Below are 18,092 nucleotides of genomic sequence, written 5' to 3'. Positions count from 1 at the left end.
TGTAATTTTTGTGTGTGTGTGTCAGTATCGCTGTCCTTTAATTGCATTACCTGTGTGGTGTGGGCATCTATCTTACATTGCCTGTTTTTTCTTTCTTTTTTCTTCGTGCGCCAGCACAAAGGCCCTCCGGCTGTTCCTGGGCACGTTAATAAACGATTGATTGATTGATTGATTTTTTGATTGATTATGATGATTATTTATGCATATTTGTATTTATTTCTTTTCAATGCTTTTAATTCAACTGAGATTATTGTATTGCATATCGGAATATACGAAACGACCCTGACGGTGTTTCTTTGCGGGCGATTTCGCTCGTATTGCAAGGTGGTTCCAGATGTGGTGCATTATGTTGTATCCAAAATAGTTTGTTTGTATGCCTGCATGAAATGACACGGAAAAAAGTAGAAACCGCATACATCATTAATATGTATGCGACTACTACCGAAACAACATGCAAGTATCGTGGTATTGTTTTATCACATGATGATTTTTCATGGAGTGTCAATGTTTATCATGTGGTTGGTAAACCAGCAAGAGCTCTGGACTTTATTTAGCGGAACCTAAGATGGGTACGCATGGCCTGGGTGGGACCCTACGGAGACGAGGTGTATAGATAAGCTCGAAAAAATGCAGGACAGTGTCGCGCAGTATGGTACAGAGTGGTAAAAGTGGACACTCAGTTTCAGTGCAACGAGACGGAATTTGGGTTGGAAATCGCTTTTTGTTTGTAGAAAAATATCAAACTCCCTTTTGGTGGTTAAAAGGCGAAACTTTCTTCTATGCAACCTGAGTCAAGCCCAATAGGCAAGCTGCGTTTGAAGCTTTCATTTTAAGTACTTCTTGGCAACACTAAAATGGTTGGTAAGAACTATTTCAATGCAAGAGTACTGTGCAAGGACAAACTTTTCTCACTATTTATTTTTGGTGTTGACCATTAAAAATTACAACCGGTTGCAAGAGACGCAAGTGTGTGTATGGATGAACGAGTGTTTTATTCCATTCTGGACTTCCTGCGGTAACGCCCTTCTAAAAAAAAGAAGGAATTCAATCAGTTAAGAAAAAGAATAAATAAAATACTGCCAGCCGTTTACAAGACCAAAGGAGCAGGGAATCAGTTCTTGAAATAACTTAAGACTATTTACATTCCTACAGACGGCCTGTAAAAAGAAAGTAGCGCTGATTGCAACTACGGTAAACAATTGTTACGTACTTACAGGCGGCATATGAGACACTAATGCGTACTAAACAGAAAATAGCACCGGCAGTTGCATACAAATCCGACAGCACAGGCATTAATGCACCCTAAAGTAAACACACGCCAAGAACAGTGGGCTCTAAAGGCGCCAGATATCCCTGGGCTAATTAAACTAGATAATATTGGTCTGTCTGTCTGTCTGTCTGTCTGTCTGTCTGTCTGTCTGTCTGTCTGTCTGTCTGTATGTATGTCTGTCTGTTAGAAAAAACTTATTTGCCAAGTTTATACACACGAAGCATTACAGTACAATGGCAGTACACATCACATTCATGTGCAAGACCTGCAGGTATATACCGACACTGACAATGGTCAGTACTTACTGGGCGGAATGTTACTGCAGAATTATACTAGCACATTATAACAAAAATGATAGGACTATGTTGAAAGGCGAATAAGCCATGCCATGCTGGTTTCAAAGTCTATCGGTGTTCCCCTCTATTCAAAACAATTCTTTAACGAGGCGTTTCCGGGAACAAAACAGTTGCAAACTATTGGTGGCAATGTTCGCACTTGTCAACGTTGTTGTGCAAAAAGAAAAGATTAGGCATATTTGAGGAAGAGCTCAAATCATACGTCACATTTGCAGTGTTTTCTTAATTAGACATAAATGATTTCTTACTGCTGTCCATTTAAATTAAAGAATATGCCTACAGAAGAGTTTTTTCACTTAGAAATACAAAAAGCGTTCGCGCGTACACTAGCCACCAGTAACGTAGTTCACCAGTAACGAGAGGTACCAATAGATGGCGCGGGCAGTGGAATGAGGTAAAATTGAATTGACTGGAGAACACCTCCACCGTGTATAGCGACGGCAGGGCAGATTGTGAGCGGGGAGCAGTAAAGAGGAGACAGGTATTTATATGGTAGGAGCGGCAGACGACTATCGTGTTTCGACGACATTTGCAACGAAGTAAACCGACACGCACCCAATTTATTAATTTTTATGTTAGAACCAATTCTATTTGTAAGGTTGCTTTCGTTCCAGAATATGAAGGACAACCAGACTGAAGGTCTTCTAGGACACCCGCACCCAAGCATTTCAAGAAGCGAGTGCAAGAAGCCACATACTCTGTCTCGGCGCATTGTCTGGTGGTGTCGTGGCCGTACGTCGCATGGTCGGTAGTGCTCAATACATAATTAAAACTGACATCGCTAAAATCTGTCGGCTGTGAGACAGCTTCGTATGCAGAAATTATGGCTTTCTCGTCTAAATGAAACCCACCGCACCAGCTATGACTAAAAGAGGGATAAAAGTTAATTTCTTTTTGCAGCTGACCCCGACGTGTGCGGGGTCGGGTTTGAAAATTGTCCGAAAAGTGAATTTTAATAAAGGTACATACTAACACCCGTTTATTCAAAGTTGAGAAAGTTTAACCACAGTGGTTACTCCTCGTTATACGTCCAACGGCGGAATTTACACTTGCGCTGTGATAACGCGAGCTGCACGCTGCTTTCTTCTTGCCGATGGGTAGATTTAAGAACTACCCCTCGCTTGTAATGAATATTGTTTTTCTTGTGCTATTTAGACTCCGAAATTTTGGTATGTCTGTCTGTCTGTCTGTCTGTCTGTCTGTCTGTCTGTCTGTCTGTCTGTCTATATGTTCCTCAATTCAGCCGGCCGGACTACGTTGAAAGAGCTGTTGAGCAAGACGCTTATATAGGCAAAGCATTTCGAAACTTCTAAATCTCGCAGCAATGTTCATACTTGTGAACACCGTTGAGCAAAAACAAAACAATGAACATTTTTTTAGGTAAAACGTTGAGGAAACCCCACAGAGGCCATAGTGTTGAAGTTTATTTTGCAGAACCTTGGTTTTATCTCATAAAAGGCCATACAAAAGCCGATAAAAATTCTTACTGTAACAAGTAAGTAATCCTCGATTGAGCGCAACAACAATTCCTTTAGCACTCACACAACACGCCGAAGACCGATTTTTGGAGAAACCAAATTAGGAATATGTTATTCTGCTGCATTGTTTACAAAACTACGTAATTTTTTCAATGATCAGTTCTTCCAGGGCCTTAGAAAACACTGTCTGTACCAATATAGGTTTGTAAGTTGAGAATACAACTTTACCCATCTCCGCCATAGAAGACACTCGCTAGTTGTCTGCCAGATAAAAAAAAACACAGTGTAAAGTTAAGCGCATGCTCTAGTACCTGGCAGATAATGTGTAGTGAGTACCTTGCAGGATAAATTTGTATGTCGTCAGCATCAAGAGTCCTACTGTGGCGTAGGGTGCTAAACACACGTTCGATTTCGTGATCCATCACTGCTTGTCGAGGAAAGAAGCGGGCTACTGAGCCGTCAGATTTTTCGGACCTGGTGGGAAAAAAAGTATAGCCCGAATAAAAGGGCAGTCCCAAAAATCCTGGAGTCATTTCTCCTATGGAAACTGGCAGTTCCTCGGGAAAGTCTGGAAGATCCAGGAAGACCGAATTTTTGGATTCCGAAAAAAACGTTCGGCTACTGTACTGCAATTTCAGGCCGATAAGTGGTGGCTCGCGGGTCATATGTGCTCTTGCGAAGCGAAACAAAGTTATTAAATTTCTCCTTCAACCTTTCTCCGAGAATTTTACGCCGGAAATCGTCAGCTCATTGTATGTTCTGTATTTCTGACTTAGACCTAGCACTGTGTTCAGATTTTCCCACAAAATGTGACATAGGTTTATTTTATCGGCGTTAAACAAGTTGTGCCGTTAATTTTTATAGGCTACTTTAGGAAAACGGTTACTTTGTTTCCGAACAGTTTATAAATTTTTTCAGTTCGGCAACATCTTTCTTACGCACAAAGTGCGTGTACAGATAAACCTTTTTTCGTATATATAAGCCTGCGTTCGTCGTGATTCATGGTTTATGCGCTTTTTTTAGCTCGCGCCTCTTTTGACAAAAAAGTTCGTATGCCTCATTGAAGAGCTGAAAGAAAGTTTTGTATGCTAAGTTCATACACACGGTTCCAGTTTAGTAAGGCGAGGTAGTTCCGAAAAAAGTTCTGAAGTGTTTGGGATTACGTCCTCATATGCGATGATTGGGCCTTTTGCCGTTCTTGATGCTACGTTCTTTTCGGACAAAAAATATTTAGGTGGTCACTAACATTTATAGCAATGACACCTGAGATGAAGAGGTCGATTAGAGTTGCAGAGCGAATCTGAATGCGGGTGGGACTGATCACGGTATTTATGAAGCCATGCAACTCGCGAGTTAACATAATACTCAGGTGTAATGCTGGAAGGTCAAGCATGGTAAACTAATATCACCTCTCAGCGCTAGAGTCACACCATTGTCGTTAAGCCAGCCAAGGGAAGAGGGGCCTGGGGGAAAACTTGGATTGGATTGAAAAACGTTTATGGCTTTCTTAGTCCAGATAGCCGCGAGCTAGCGCGGCAGCTTGGGCGCGAGCGGTGAGGCATTCTTGATCCTCGCATTGTGAGCTGGCCAGCGCGTGCTTCCACTGCTCAGGGGATGGGGAAGGGAGGGGGTTTGGCGCGTAGGGGCATTCCCAGACCAGGTGGTAGGTGGTGTTAGGCACGGGGGAAGAGGGGCAGTTGTAGGGGTAAGTGGAGGGAGAGATGCAGTGGAGTATCGAGGTGTTTTAGATGGTGTTGGTGTGTAGTCGAAGCCAAATGCGAGCCGCCTGTGTACTGAGGGATGGGTGAGGAGGCGGGTATTGAAGCCGTAGTTGACGATTATGATATAATATTTCAGTGTATCGGGTATGGACCGGGGGATAGGTGGAGGGTTCGGAAAGGTCCTCTTCCATCGGCGAAAATGCCCGGAATGTAAGAGCGCGGACAGCGGCGTGTGCCGCCTTGTTTTCCACGAGGGAAGAATGGCGTGGTGTGCACACAATCTGGATGTGGAGAGATCCTTGACTGAGGATAGAATCTTCAGCGCTGAGGGACAGATGCAGCCTCTACAGTAGTTTTCACAAGGTTCTTGCGAGTCTGCGAGGATTGCCACTTAGAGAAAACATTATTATGAGGTCAAATGTGAGAGTGCAACCCTAGTCTTGGAATGCATGCCTTTCCCTAGCCGTCTTGACCCGTGTCACCAGGAGCGTCTGGTTCTTCTGTTGACAGCTGGTCAACAGTGTCTCTCACAGCTCCGGAAAGGAACGGGTGGAGAGGGTTGGTAGGGCTGGATTATGAGCGAATTCCAGAATTATATGCTGGAGGTTACCTAGCTGTGGACAAAATTGGCATAGAGGGGTGTACTGTGTTGGAAGAAATAGATTCGTTCGATCCGGGTATAGGTGCGTCCTTGCTTCTAATTGTCGTAGTGTTATTTCCTGGGATTTACTGAGAGATAGGTGAGGGCACAAGAAGTGTTTTCTGGTGGTCTGGTAAAATTTAATGATGTCCTGATAGGTGAGAAGTGGCGTCGGAGCTGCGGGGACCTCGGGGGTTCGGTGGGTTGGAATATGACGGAATAAATATGGGTACCACAACACACAGTTAACCCGTGGAAATCATTTGTTACTTTCAGAAATCTCAGTGTTTCAGTGCAGCGTAGCTTTTTTTCTTGTCATGAGCAATGAAACACCACCATTTTTATTCAAAATGTTTGTTATAGTTAGCTGTTTAAGCACATCCCCATGTTTGTACCATGTGTCGGCATAATAACACCGAAATGTAAACCAAAACACGCGAGAAGCTAACACGTCCCTTCTTTGCTACGAGCAGATTGCCCGTTAGGTGCAGAAATGGCACTGGCTGTTTACAGTTTGTTTACGTCCGTCTCGGCAAGGGGGCTATCAGCGATGTTTATCTACAGGTGATACTTGTGCACATTCACTACTTCTTACAGAATATGTTCTATATCTTGAGTAAGTTTCAGAAGCAGAATGCTGTAAGACTCAGTTTTGCGAGCGAAAACCTTCTTTCATTTTTGTTGGTAATGGTCTTCCAAGCAGATTCTTCAGTGTCGGGGATTAGTGTTCGTTTATGAAAACAGGTGCGCTGCTGGATTGGCGAAAGTTAGGAGTGTAGAGACGTTTTGTTTTCCGAAACTTTCAAACTACGGCACTCTGTTTTGCCCGCGAGTTAAACTGAACAGCTATGTTCCGGTAATCATCGTCTCTTGCGGTACACGGTGACACACCAACGTCTTTGTCAGTGATTCCTTCGGCGATGATGGTTCAGAGTGTTTTCATGATTCACGGCAGGTTCTCATCTTCAGAGAACGGCAGCCGTTTGATTTCAATATTTTTATTCTTGAATATTGCTCAACATCAGTTATCCACTGTTCTGCGATAGTCGCAAATTCCTGAGCGATATGCACTATGTTAAAGGCGTTTTCAAGGAGGCATTTTGTTTTTCGATTTTGGCTCGGCGTTGAGCCGTTGCGTGGAATTGCGGGGGGAAGAATTCAAATAGCTGTTTAAGTTCCTAGCACTCTCTGCAGATTTCCTGCTTGAGTGGAGACCGCATATCCTGCATTTCTCCCCGAAAATTTGTCAGCAGCTTCGTCACTACAGGTAGCATTTAAGAATGAGGCATTTAGATTTTCACTATGGCAGCACTAGAAGCAGCAGAGTACTTGCGTAACGAGCTGCCAAAAGCCAGAGAAGCAATATGCGCGGGAGATGTGTACGATGTCAGCTGTGGCTGCCCAGAACAATACGAAAAGCTGTCACCCACGACACCAGCCCTCCTGGGAGCATTCGAAAAAATCAAAAAGCCACGGTAACGCAAGGCTCCAGTAGATGACGCGTAGAGCGTGCGTGGAGCGTCGGAACGCGGTAACTTTTAATAGACTTGAGCAAACCTCTAGTGTGGTTATTGTGGGAGGAGTGAGATGGGAAACAAAGAGCATGAGCGAGGAGCGGAAAAGAGAACGGGAGCATTGACTTGGCGGTATTGCAGACGACTACCGTCTTTCAAGGACATCTTCAGCGAAGTGATCGGATACACGGCCATTCTTTAGAGCGGTCCCTATCAGTGGGCAAGCTCCATTTACACTTTGTGGAATTACACTTCTTGCAAACCAGTTTTCTCGCGACATACTCTGTTGCAGATGAGACTACAGCTCCAAGTAGCAACAGTCCAAACAATTCTTTTTGTGTTTTATCAACTCCTCATTTGTCTGGTATCCATGAAGCTACACAACATTCCACATCCTCGTGAATGAAATCTGCTTCTTGGAAATCTCGTCACGGCCGTCACTCGACCTTTAACCAATTTTGCGCTTTCTAAAGTATGGAATGGAAAGTATTATAAGTGAAAAGAAATTAAATTCTACCCATTACACATCAGAAAAAATAAGTATGTGTCACCAAATTTCCGTCATTGATGGGCTAGCCTTTGCGAATGCGTGGTCAACAACATTTTCGTGCAGAGGGCAGCGAACAGGATCAGACCAAAACACTAAGAAAGCTGTGCGTGGAGCACCTTGTAAATGATAACCGGAGTTGGCTCACCTCCTCCCACGTTTAGAAACAGTATGAGTGCTCTGCGGAACGAAGGCACCCTGCACCGTCCCGTTAGCATATTTTACATGCACGCAGCACAAAAACACACTTAAACAGCCTGATGCTCCGACAAACGGATCTTCATCCCTGTATCACCTGTGCCTTTTAATTTCAGTATCCTCGAGCAGTACCGCACGCTCGGCAGCCCCTTGCGAGATCATAGAAAAATCTCGTAGGTTACATATAAGCAGGTCTTTTCTCCTCAGATACCGCTGAACACACAACCCATTGGAATAGCCAGCTCCTTTTTAGGTTGGAGCAAACCTTCCCTAATAGATCATTATTCTTCTCTGCCTCTCTCCCGTGATGAGTGGGAGCCTGCGCTAGCCCGTTTGCACCACTGCTTCAGCATGCCATTCGGTTCAGGCTCGCGGCCTTCTGGCTGACCACGTCCCCGTCAAAATGCCCTATTGTTCAACTAATTGTGTATTCCTCCTGCTTCTAGGTGTGTTCGACCTACGACTGCTGCGGTGATGCGGTTAACATACTTAGACGCACGGCAAAGCACAGACCACAATCACAAATAATGACACAAAGCTTCACGATTTATTACGCTAGAGGGAAATGTGTGGCTCGAATCACATGCTATGTAATACCGCTGGCCAATCTCCGAATGTTACTGGTCCTAGTTTGCAACGCTCTTTGCAGGCTCTTCATGAACATGCATACATTTGCCGTGTACTCTACGCGCGCGCATCTTAATACTAGCGTCACCCAGATCCCAGTGCCTGACGTCTGTCCAAAACAAGAATTTACTGTTTTTATGGCCGATACCCTGGTGTTACCCGAATTGTTGTTATTCCTACAATGGTTACGGAAATGTAGTAAATATTAGGCACGACGGCAGTTTATCCAGTAGGCGCTCATAAGGGAATGGAAATTCCCAGAACACCATCCTTCTCTGTTATTCTTTGAAGTGCAGCCATAGGGCGACCAAAATATTGTTCATGTATCCTTTTAACGCAACCAATGTACATGGCAGGACGGAAGGAGACTGCGCACGAATTAGGATTATTTTGCTGGGAGAACAAGCAATGCAGCAAGGTCTGAACACAATCTCTTCTTTCTTAACAGAGGTCTTACAAAGCACGTGGTATTCCAGACAGAAGTATTCATACAAATATACATATTGCTCGTTCTATATAGAACTGCGTATAAAATCCAATGTAATGGTTTGAAGTGTATTAACGTATTCTGCCCTAATTTTTTAAAATTCATTTTCGTGTGAACCTATGGAAATATATGGGTATTCGAAATTGTGGCGCACTTTCGGTTATTGCGGTCACTGCGAGAAAGAAAGTCGGTAACCGTGACTGCTGCGGGCTTCATGGTATTTGAATACTGCTGATTGTTTGTATTCTTCTTATTGATAATGTTTCTTTTACTTGTGCGGGTTCATGTTTGCCTTGTACGTTGCCTAAAACATGAACGTGTGATATTGTACACCATTTTGGGATGGAAGCGGATGCTACTCAAGCTGTTCGTACAGCTCTTTTCCCGTGCCTCTCTCTTCTCAAAGTATCGAAGAAGGAATCATTATAGCTGGCCCTTACGCAGATTGACCTTGCGAAAAATTTTATCCGGCGTCGCACGATTTTTGTTTCGCACTTTTGGAAGCAACTAATAAAAGTGACGTGCTGTGTCAAAGCACTCAGCTTTGTTACAAACATTACAATAGGCAACTTGTTGTCAAACGCGTTCTTTCGAAGCCAATTCCGATCAGGTCATGTTAGACAGGGCTTCCCTGTATCGCATTTATTGTTCGCACTGTGCACTGCTAGTTCATCCTCTTTGTCTTAGCATACAACAGAACGATATGTAAATTACGTGATGTTTCTTTAGCGTCGGTGGCAGTGAACGTTATTGCGTATAGCGATGGCATCGCTTATTTTTGTGCTGACACGCGTGGCGTGGAAGAAGCCCTTTTTTTGAATAAGGAGTTTTGTGACGTGCTTGGAGTGGCAATGAATGTAAAAAAAAAACTAAGAGGTTTGGACAGTGGGGAACAAAACCTTCCAAATTTGCGGTTATCAATTGGGACAGTACACCACTTCATAACCTTCGCATGAGTTTGCAACAAATAAGAAACTCGGGCCCCACTCGTCTTCGGCACTCACGTATGTCAAGCGCGCCTCTCAGGCGTGGATGGCGAGAAAGTTTTTTGTATTTTCCCGTGTGCGAGTCCGCAATGACTGCTTGGTAGAGAAGTTCTCGCAGGCTAACGTCCAGGCTCTACACAGAGTATCTGCTAAGGTTTTTGGGGGATGTGAACGGGAGTGGAGTTCTGAGTGGGGGTAATTTGTTTCTTCTTCTGGTGTCTGGTGGTGTTGGAGTAATGCAGAGGCGCGCGCACCAGCTTGTGTCTCGTTTTTCTTAAAACAGTTCACGGATCATCCATTTATAACTACACATTTCAAAAGCGCATAAGTCCTCGTTATCACGGGTGAGGTTAACAAGAAGCCTCTTTGCGGTTTTCTAAAGGAAGCTGTGGATGCTTTTAATTTCCTCAACTGACTTCTATCGCACGTACGCCGTTTTGAACGCGTCGTGTTTTTCTTCGATGCCCACTTGTTTTAGCTCATTATCGTAAAAACAAACCCACTGATCATTGACCATGAACGCGTGCACTGACGGTTATTATATATATTTTCCCTCAAATGTACCTTAAGTTTTCTTAGCGCTAAATAATGGGGACTTGTGCTACTAGTGCCAGCGGCTGCAGAAGTTTCGAACGGTGCTGCCTGTACAAACCTCTTGTTCAAGGATCCTGGTAATTTTTGGCCGGAAGGATAAATCGACCGTCAAGCGGGTATCTTTTCGAAGTCTCTGTTTGAGTGCGTGACGTCGCATGACTGCGGTGGCAAGATAGACTGTCAGCGGACGAGCTATACTACGACAAGCCGGGCCTGTGAAGTGGTCTGCACGTAAAGAAAACCAAATGCCTAACCATTGCCATGGTTGCAGATAAACCAGCAACGATGTTTCGGTTTCGTTAGGTTCCACAAATACACGAAACGAAAAAGTCCGACGACACCTTGACATTTTATGCTTGTTCTAATGGCCAAAGCGTGAAAGTCCGGTAGGACATCTGAGACGCCTTGACTCTGCCACGGCCTTTCGAAAGGCTTTGCTATCTAACCTGTATAGACACTTCCCTTTGCGACATATTTTAACGATATAGAATTGCTCCAACCTGTTCCATGTAAGCGGCGCCGCTGCTCGATGCTGCGACCAGGCAATTGAAGAATTGGTGACTTACGATGATGAATTTCCCTCCTTTTCTGTTCGAAGGCTTGGATGCGTTCTTTCCCTCCTTCCACCTGTGGTGCAGTAGCGTGGCCGGTCGCCTTTGGCTAGTGCAGAGTTTAAGCTCCTGCTATGGAACACCCTGTACTAAGGAATATCTCACGCTGTAAAACCTTCTAGCCGCGTGTTCTCTCTTCATATCACGATTTCTATACACGCACAATTCCCGGCTAGTGAAGCCCTGCTAGGCTAGACGGGAACTCTTTCGCTGCACAATTCCTTGGCGCTCGTATTTCGGCTGAATGTAATTGATTGCGAAGCGTTATGTATTCCAGTACGATACTTATCAAATACTTTTTTACTGTTCAATCGTGCTTTCATCTTTTTTTCCGATTTTGTTTCCGCGTTCCTGCACGCAAATTATTTCAACCTGTTGTCGGAAGACACTTAACGTTGCTGCTTCCCAAATTAATATTGTGTGGTTGAGGTTCATCTGTTACACTTCCATGCCGCCCCATTTTTTGTTAGGCGGCGCGTACTAAGCTCTTGTTCTGCCGCTTAAGTAGCACGGTGGTAACACACTCGGCTCCTAGTTCGGAGACACGGGTTAAGTTCTGATACGAACTGAAATATGTTCTCAGGAGAAAGCCTCTGCCCATTTTGCGGAAAGCTGTCATTGTGGCTGTGGGTATGTTAAGACGAAGCCTTAGGTGCTCATTGTGCGGAAAATGAGCGTTGTTGCTTTAGTAATTGTTGCTGTTGACTAGTGCAGAAAATTGTCATAACAGAGGAGATTCTATTGGTTTATTTGCTTGATCCATTTGCGTGAAAAAAGGGCTCCTCGCTTTCTCTCGCGGTTGTGTTCTTGTTGGCGTTGCATTTCGACTGGTTGCTCCCCGTTCGGGGGCAACATTGTTGAACTTCTGAAATAAAAACAAGAACAATATCCCCGAATTATTATTTGGATGTTGCCTATGGTATAAGACACTCTTTTATCATCTATCTGAGCAAAGGACGCGGTGAGGATTGGTAAATGGCCGTGTTTCCAATGCCTCTATGAGCCAGCCTCAATGGTATATTATTTTATCATGGTCTGTAGCATTATTCTGTCTGAAAGAATAGGAGAGACCAAGGACCGAGTCGTCCCGGTGATGAGGTGGTGTTCTATTTTACAAATTGGCGAAAACGAAGACGAAGCAGCTCGGGCGGGAGCTGCTCCCGCGTGGTGACTGGCACCGATGAGATAACCACCCCTTTGTGCCACTTTTGCCAAGAAATTGAATCCGAAGAGCATTTCTTTCTTTTTTGCCGCCGATTTTCCAACCATCGGAGAAGGCTGCTGGAGATTCCCCTGCTACGTCTTGGACTGCCTTTAACTGTACCTGTGCTTTTGTCGTTTGGGGGGACTAGTCTGGGCCGATGCCATAGGGACGTGTGCAACGCCATCCACTCCTTCATTTCGGAGACAGCTCGTCTGCAGTGTTAAAAACATTCCGATTAGGCTGATTTTTACTATAGTTTTCCTATTCTTCTCTCTGTGTTTTTTTTTCTCGTGTTTCCTCTCTCTCTCTTTCATTAACCTAGACCAAATTCTTTCTTCTGCTCCATTATTTTGCCTCGCTTGATTTATTCTAATGAAAACATAACTCTTCTTGGCCAATCCCCCTAAGTGGGTATGCGCCATTTTTCGGACCACCACCCCCACCACCGATGAGATCATCATCTGTGCAGCGAGGATTGTTTATAAAGTCTCTACATCTTCCCTGGCCCCATAGTAGCGGTAGCGCGTCCACGTCCTGTCGGTACATCAAGTTCGGTCTTGGTCTCTCCGCTAGTAAAACCGCTAGTCAGACGGGGAAACTGCTGCAGCTGCCGTCTTTAAACCCACGCATAGAATGTCGGCGCAGTCCACGCAGCCAGGTTAAAATTCAATTGGTGTCATCGGTGCTTTTCCATTCTGGTGCGGATTCAGGTATTTTCAGTGGGGCTAGCTACCAGTGCCTTGACGGCTTCCGCTTCTCTCTCGAACGCTGTACTCTTGCGAGATGTATCCGTTGCGAGTTGTATCCTGGTTGTTCGAACGGTGCCTGCCAAGTGCTTCCTTCGTTCGAATGCGTTGTCAGGCGCTTGCCGCTGCAATCTTCTTTGGACGTCTTAGCGGACAATAAAGATAGTGTTCTTTAGCTTCCTGCGTCGGTTGGTTCTTCGTTACGAACAGTTGTATGCCGTCTTTCCGGCGTTTCAAATTTTCAGAAGAAGCATCCGTGTCTTCATGCTTGAGCGATGCGGTATACGTAATTTCTGCCAGCGTTACGGCATCCGATGAGCAGGATCTCTATTTCTCGGTCACCTGGGGAAATTCTTGAAAAAACAAGATAATATAGAATCTTCAGATTGGAAGTCGGGTGTCGCCAAAAAGCGAGTCTTGATTTCACATTCGGTTTAGGATAAGAGGTCTGACGCAGCCGAGGTTTCTTGTAGGATGGTTTGTTCCTCGGGGTCATTCAAACAGCATGCGTCGCAGAACAGTTCAGTCAGTGTAAAAACATTCACTTATATTTGTTCAGAAATGCAACTTCTTGATGATCTGGCACTGGTCGCTGGTTCCAGATCTGTTGTCTTTGAATCGGTAGTAAAATGGGATCATAACATGCTTAATTTCGTCTTCATAGTCAATATTTGTAGCAAATTCTTCGTCTAGGACGTCAATGTCGATGAGCGGTTCAATTTCCTCGTTTAATGTTCTCAGTTGTATGTCAGTTCTGCATAACTCGTGCAGACAACACTTCACCAGATCGTACACATCACTGGTCGTTACGGATAATTCTAGTGCTGCTTTCGCGTCTATGCATAGCCTTCAGGGGATCAACCGGTTTCGTTCTCTGCTTGCGGTAATTTCATGCGCCGGCATCGCTGACACAGGAATACTCCGTTCCGGTTGTGCATCTTGCCTTTGTCGATAAAAATATCATGGCCATCACCATTAACAAAATTAGTTTCTGCACCCATCGGGCAGTCTCGTCGGAGGTGAGGTTGCATCGTCGTGTCATCTGGCCATCACGTAGGTCGGCGTTCAATAGCACCACCGGTTCAGTATATCCCACCGGTACGTCGTTGGCATCAAAGGGGCCCTCCTTCTCACAGGCCAAATTTCGGATGACTCCGAATCCCACAGGGCCTTCTTCCCGGGTTTTTCGGCACCAAATGAAAGAATAGGAGAGACCAAGGGCCGAGTCGTCCCAGTGATGCGGTGGTGTTCTATTTTACAAGATGGCGAAAACGAAGACGGACCATCTCGCAGCTACCAATGAGATCATCATCATCTGTGCAGCGAGGATTGTCCATAAAGCTTCTACGCTGTACTTTGCAGAATGCAGTGCACCAGATCTCTTTGCGAGAAAGTCTAGAGGACATAATTCTTCACAAGCTAAAAAGGGTTATTTTATAACGCGACGACAAATTTGTGCGAAATTGTATCCGTAACAATATTGTTTCGGGCTTACTAATATTGCTCGTTGCAAGTTGCACTAAATTTGCTTTGAAGAGTGGTGAAGCCCCTTCCTCAATTACGCACCTACGTAAAGTATAGTTGTTTCGAAAGCAAATACAGGTATTTGTTGCAATTAATTCATATCGACATGACATCTTCAGAGGTCCCCTCACGCGTTTAGCAAACCGTTGTTCGGAATTAAAAATACAGTCTCACGCCTTTGAAAATAAAAAAAATAATCCCACTTTTTTCTTTCACACAGGACGGTGGATGGGCCGGCTGCTTCTGGTTCTTATAACAACATTATGCGGCGCAGCCATCATGCTTCTCTTGAAGAACCCAAGAAGAACTGCAAGCGTGCCTAATTTGCCTCCAACGAATACTTTTGTGGAGTTCACTGTAGCAAATGCTTCGAGGGGCGCAGCTAGACCCCTAGCTTTTGACCTGAGCTGTAAGTCAAACAGATTAGTTGGTAAGCCTTCTACATGTCGTTGAATATACGCAGGCACGTTTACGTTATGTGCTGTAACTCAGTGATATTCCTATTCACACAGTAAAATACTCACGAATTAAATTTTCACACCAAAAATGACTGCCTGACGAGTTGTTAGTGGGAGTATTTTCGATCAAATCGCTATTTCGATACTTACCTCACTTTGAATTTTGGGAATATGGCCTGCTATAGCAAGAAAAGAGCTGTTATTGTGAAAGAAGGACTTCTCGATGATAAAGTAGTGCCAGACAATAATTGAAAGTGATCAATACTGTTGTTACCGAAAGTCCAGGCACACATCCAAAACCAAACATTGTTTGATAATTTCCGGCAATCCGTTGGACACAAAAAGGCTTGTTTAACTGAAATATAGACTGAAGCCACACAAGCGCTGAACATGACCGTATTTTTCCACAAAGTCAAATTCATTGCTAAAGTAAGGTGAAGGCAATTTAGATTATTTACGTCTGCTACAGTAGTAGTCTTTAAACTGCCGAATAAACAATAAGTACCTCCGAAAATTGGGGGTGGTGCTAATAATTAAAGTCATATTTATGACCTGCAATTTTTAGGTACGTCTGTTAAACGGGTTATGCAAAAGTTTTTACACACAGTTATCAACATACATACGGATTTTTAGCTGGTTCAGCGAACGACTCTGCCTGTGCTATTTTAAATGTAAGGTAAAACCGCAATCAACTCAGAAAAGCAGCACAGCGAATTATTTGTGCACCTGTCAGAGTCATTTGCGGTATAATCAGAGTATTTTCTTATCTTAATTTGAATGTAAAGGTTGAGCGTGTACTCCACTTGCATCCCTTTGACGTTGCTAACTAAACAAAAGAGTGCCGCCTTTGCACTCATTAACCTCCTATGTAATAAAAAAAGTAGAAAGCCAGGCGTTCCAAAAATTAAATGCTCGGGCGAATTTTAATGCAAATCCGCAGACTGATTTCATTGCCTGCTTTACTTGCTCTCAACGATCAATTATGTGGATAGTGCTTTATTAATACAGAATAATAAAATATTCCTGCTTTTACGTGGAAAGTTTGCAGTAATTTAAAAACAAATTACTTTTGAGGCGCAAACAAACACACCTAAGTGCAGCTCAGACCGATTGCATTAAGGTTGAATAAACCGACTAGTTGCGCGCCAATAATGATGTGGTCACGATAGAGTCCTGCCATTAGACATCTTAAAAAATATGGGTTTCGGGTGTTATCATAGATAACAATATAAATACACTGAACATATTGCCCAGGCGAAGCGAGATCTGTTTCATTCTAACAGGCCTCTTTATAACCAGGCTTAAAAGAACTCGCACATTTGTTCCTCGTTGTTTGAATTGGTTTATTGGCATCTTCTTTACTACCGGGTACCTTGTAGTAACATGTACAGGCGCTGATGCACCATCGCCATAAGAAGCCCGTTTTGACGAACCCATATAGAAACAATTTTTAAACCTCAACTTGTTCAGGTCATTGGCGGTTAGGTCATCTGTCGTCTCCTTGAACATACATAAAAATATGACCGCCTATTTGCTTGCCTCGCTGGAAATTTCTCACGCTCTTTCCTTGAACTGTTGCTCTTCAAATGTCTAGTGTATTAAAGGTACGTTCAATTCAATTCAATTCAATTTACTTGCTTTCACACAGCTCATACCCACACCTGGGTGGATGTTTTCTTTCTCTTTTGTTTGGAGCAGCTCCAGCCAAGATGTCTTAGTATATTGTTTTCTTTTATCTCACCTTTCTTCGTCGCCGTTTTAACTAATTATTTTTTCGCTTGCTATAGCAAAAATTTATTCAAAAGGTATGGTTAACTTAAAAGACACTAGTACTCTCGGGTATGTACTTTTCTTTTGCCTTAATTATGTCTCTGCTTTCCACTGCGCTGGATTTTGTGAACGTGTATGAAACATGCAAGCAGATTTGGAAGTTCTGAACAGCCTTATTTACGTATAGCTCTTGTTGAGGCGTTTCTTCACGTGTGTGTGCCTTATAGTTGAAGGGAGTAACAGATGGGGTAGCAAGTCGGCAACAGGAAGAAAACATCATCATTGTCATAATTGCCGTCATCGCCGTTATCGTCATTAGCCTATCAAGGTTTTGTTAGGACGAAGGCCTTTCTAATCAATACCATCCACTCCCTTCCTCGGCAGCCGGACTCCAGTATTTGCCCCTTTGTTTTATTATTTTCTCTCTCCATCCACTTAAAGGCCTTCCTCAGAGCCTATTCGCGTGTTCTCGTCGCCACCCTGTTACACTGCCAATCCAGTGGGTGCCATTTTGTCGTATTATATACGTCACGAGCTCAAGTTCACATACGATTTCCGAGGGTTTCACATTTGAACGTGTTTCAATAAGTTTTTTTTTTCTTTTCCTGGCGTGCTTTCTCGGTTTTCCTTTAGGATTATCACTTTACTACAGGTAGCGCTGACTCTTTGATTACGGTTTTCTGTTCTTAGTTCACGCATGCTGCATTCATAATCTCCGATTCGAATAGGGAATCTGGCCTGAATCTAGCATTACCATAGACGCAGTATGTTTGGAGAGAGAGAGAGAGAGAGAAACACGTTTTATTTATGGCCAGGCTTAGTACGGACGGTGGAGCCGCGGAAGCGCAGTTTTATAGGCCCGAGCCCTGTCGATCAGGGCGCACTGGGACTGGGCGTCCGAGCGCGCGAGGGCAGACAGCCAGGAGTCGAGGGGATTGGTTAGGGGAAGAGGAAGCAGGGCGGGGCAGTGCCATATGGCGTGAGGAGTGTCTTCGTAGTCCCCGCAGTGGGGACAAGCGGGAGTGGACGTTTGGTGAGGAAGAAAAGGTAAAGGCGGAGTCCCCACCGTCGCAATGAGATAGTTCCATTTGTTTTGAGTCATGAGGCGCAAGATGTTGCTTACACGTCTTATGTTTTTTGCCCTGTGCGTATTCATCTGCTGTAATCAATCGTCCGTCGCAGTTTGGGAAGCGTTCCTCCCTGCGGCCTATGCTTCCGTGACTGGCTACGTCAGCGAGGTTTTCTTGCTATCTGTGGCGGAGGTTATCAGTTCTTGCAGTTGCGGTAGCGGGGGGATTGTTGATGACGTCAGGTCATCTTGGATAGCATCCCAATGGGAGGTGGTGTTTGCCGTGATGAGT

General features: G+C 44.3%; 1 protein-coding gene across 2 annotated transcripts in view; it reads left to right on the top strand.

Moving 5' to 3' along the window:
• The window catches only part of LOC144162584 (uncharacterized), a 102,879-nt gene that overhangs the window by 6,771 nt on the left and 78,016 nt on the right, over window positions 1-18,092 (top strand). Inside the window, exons 3-4 of one of the 2 annotated variants that reach the window (XM_077693181.1) lie at window positions 2,241-2,370; window positions 14,724-14,912. In XM_077693181.1, the coding sequence (XP_077549307.1) occupies window positions 2,241-2,370; window positions 14,724-14,912 (319 nt within the window). The remainder of the gene's footprint in view (window positions 1-2,240; window positions 2,371-14,723; window positions 14,913-18,092) is intronic. The other variant, XM_077693176.1, reaches the window with a different exon arrangement.

This window comes from Haemaphysalis longicornis, unplaced genomic scaffold, assembly GCF_048455015.1.
Source record: "Haemaphysalis longicornis isolate Haplotype H1 unplaced genomic scaffold, Haemaphysalis longicornis Haplotype H1 scaffold_12, whole genome shotgun sequence".
Lineage (NCBI taxonomy): Eukaryota > Metazoa > Arthropoda > Arachnida > Ixodida > Ixodidae > Haemaphysalis > Haemaphysalis longicornis.
This window is presented reverse-complemented; position numbering and strand designations above follow the sequence as displayed.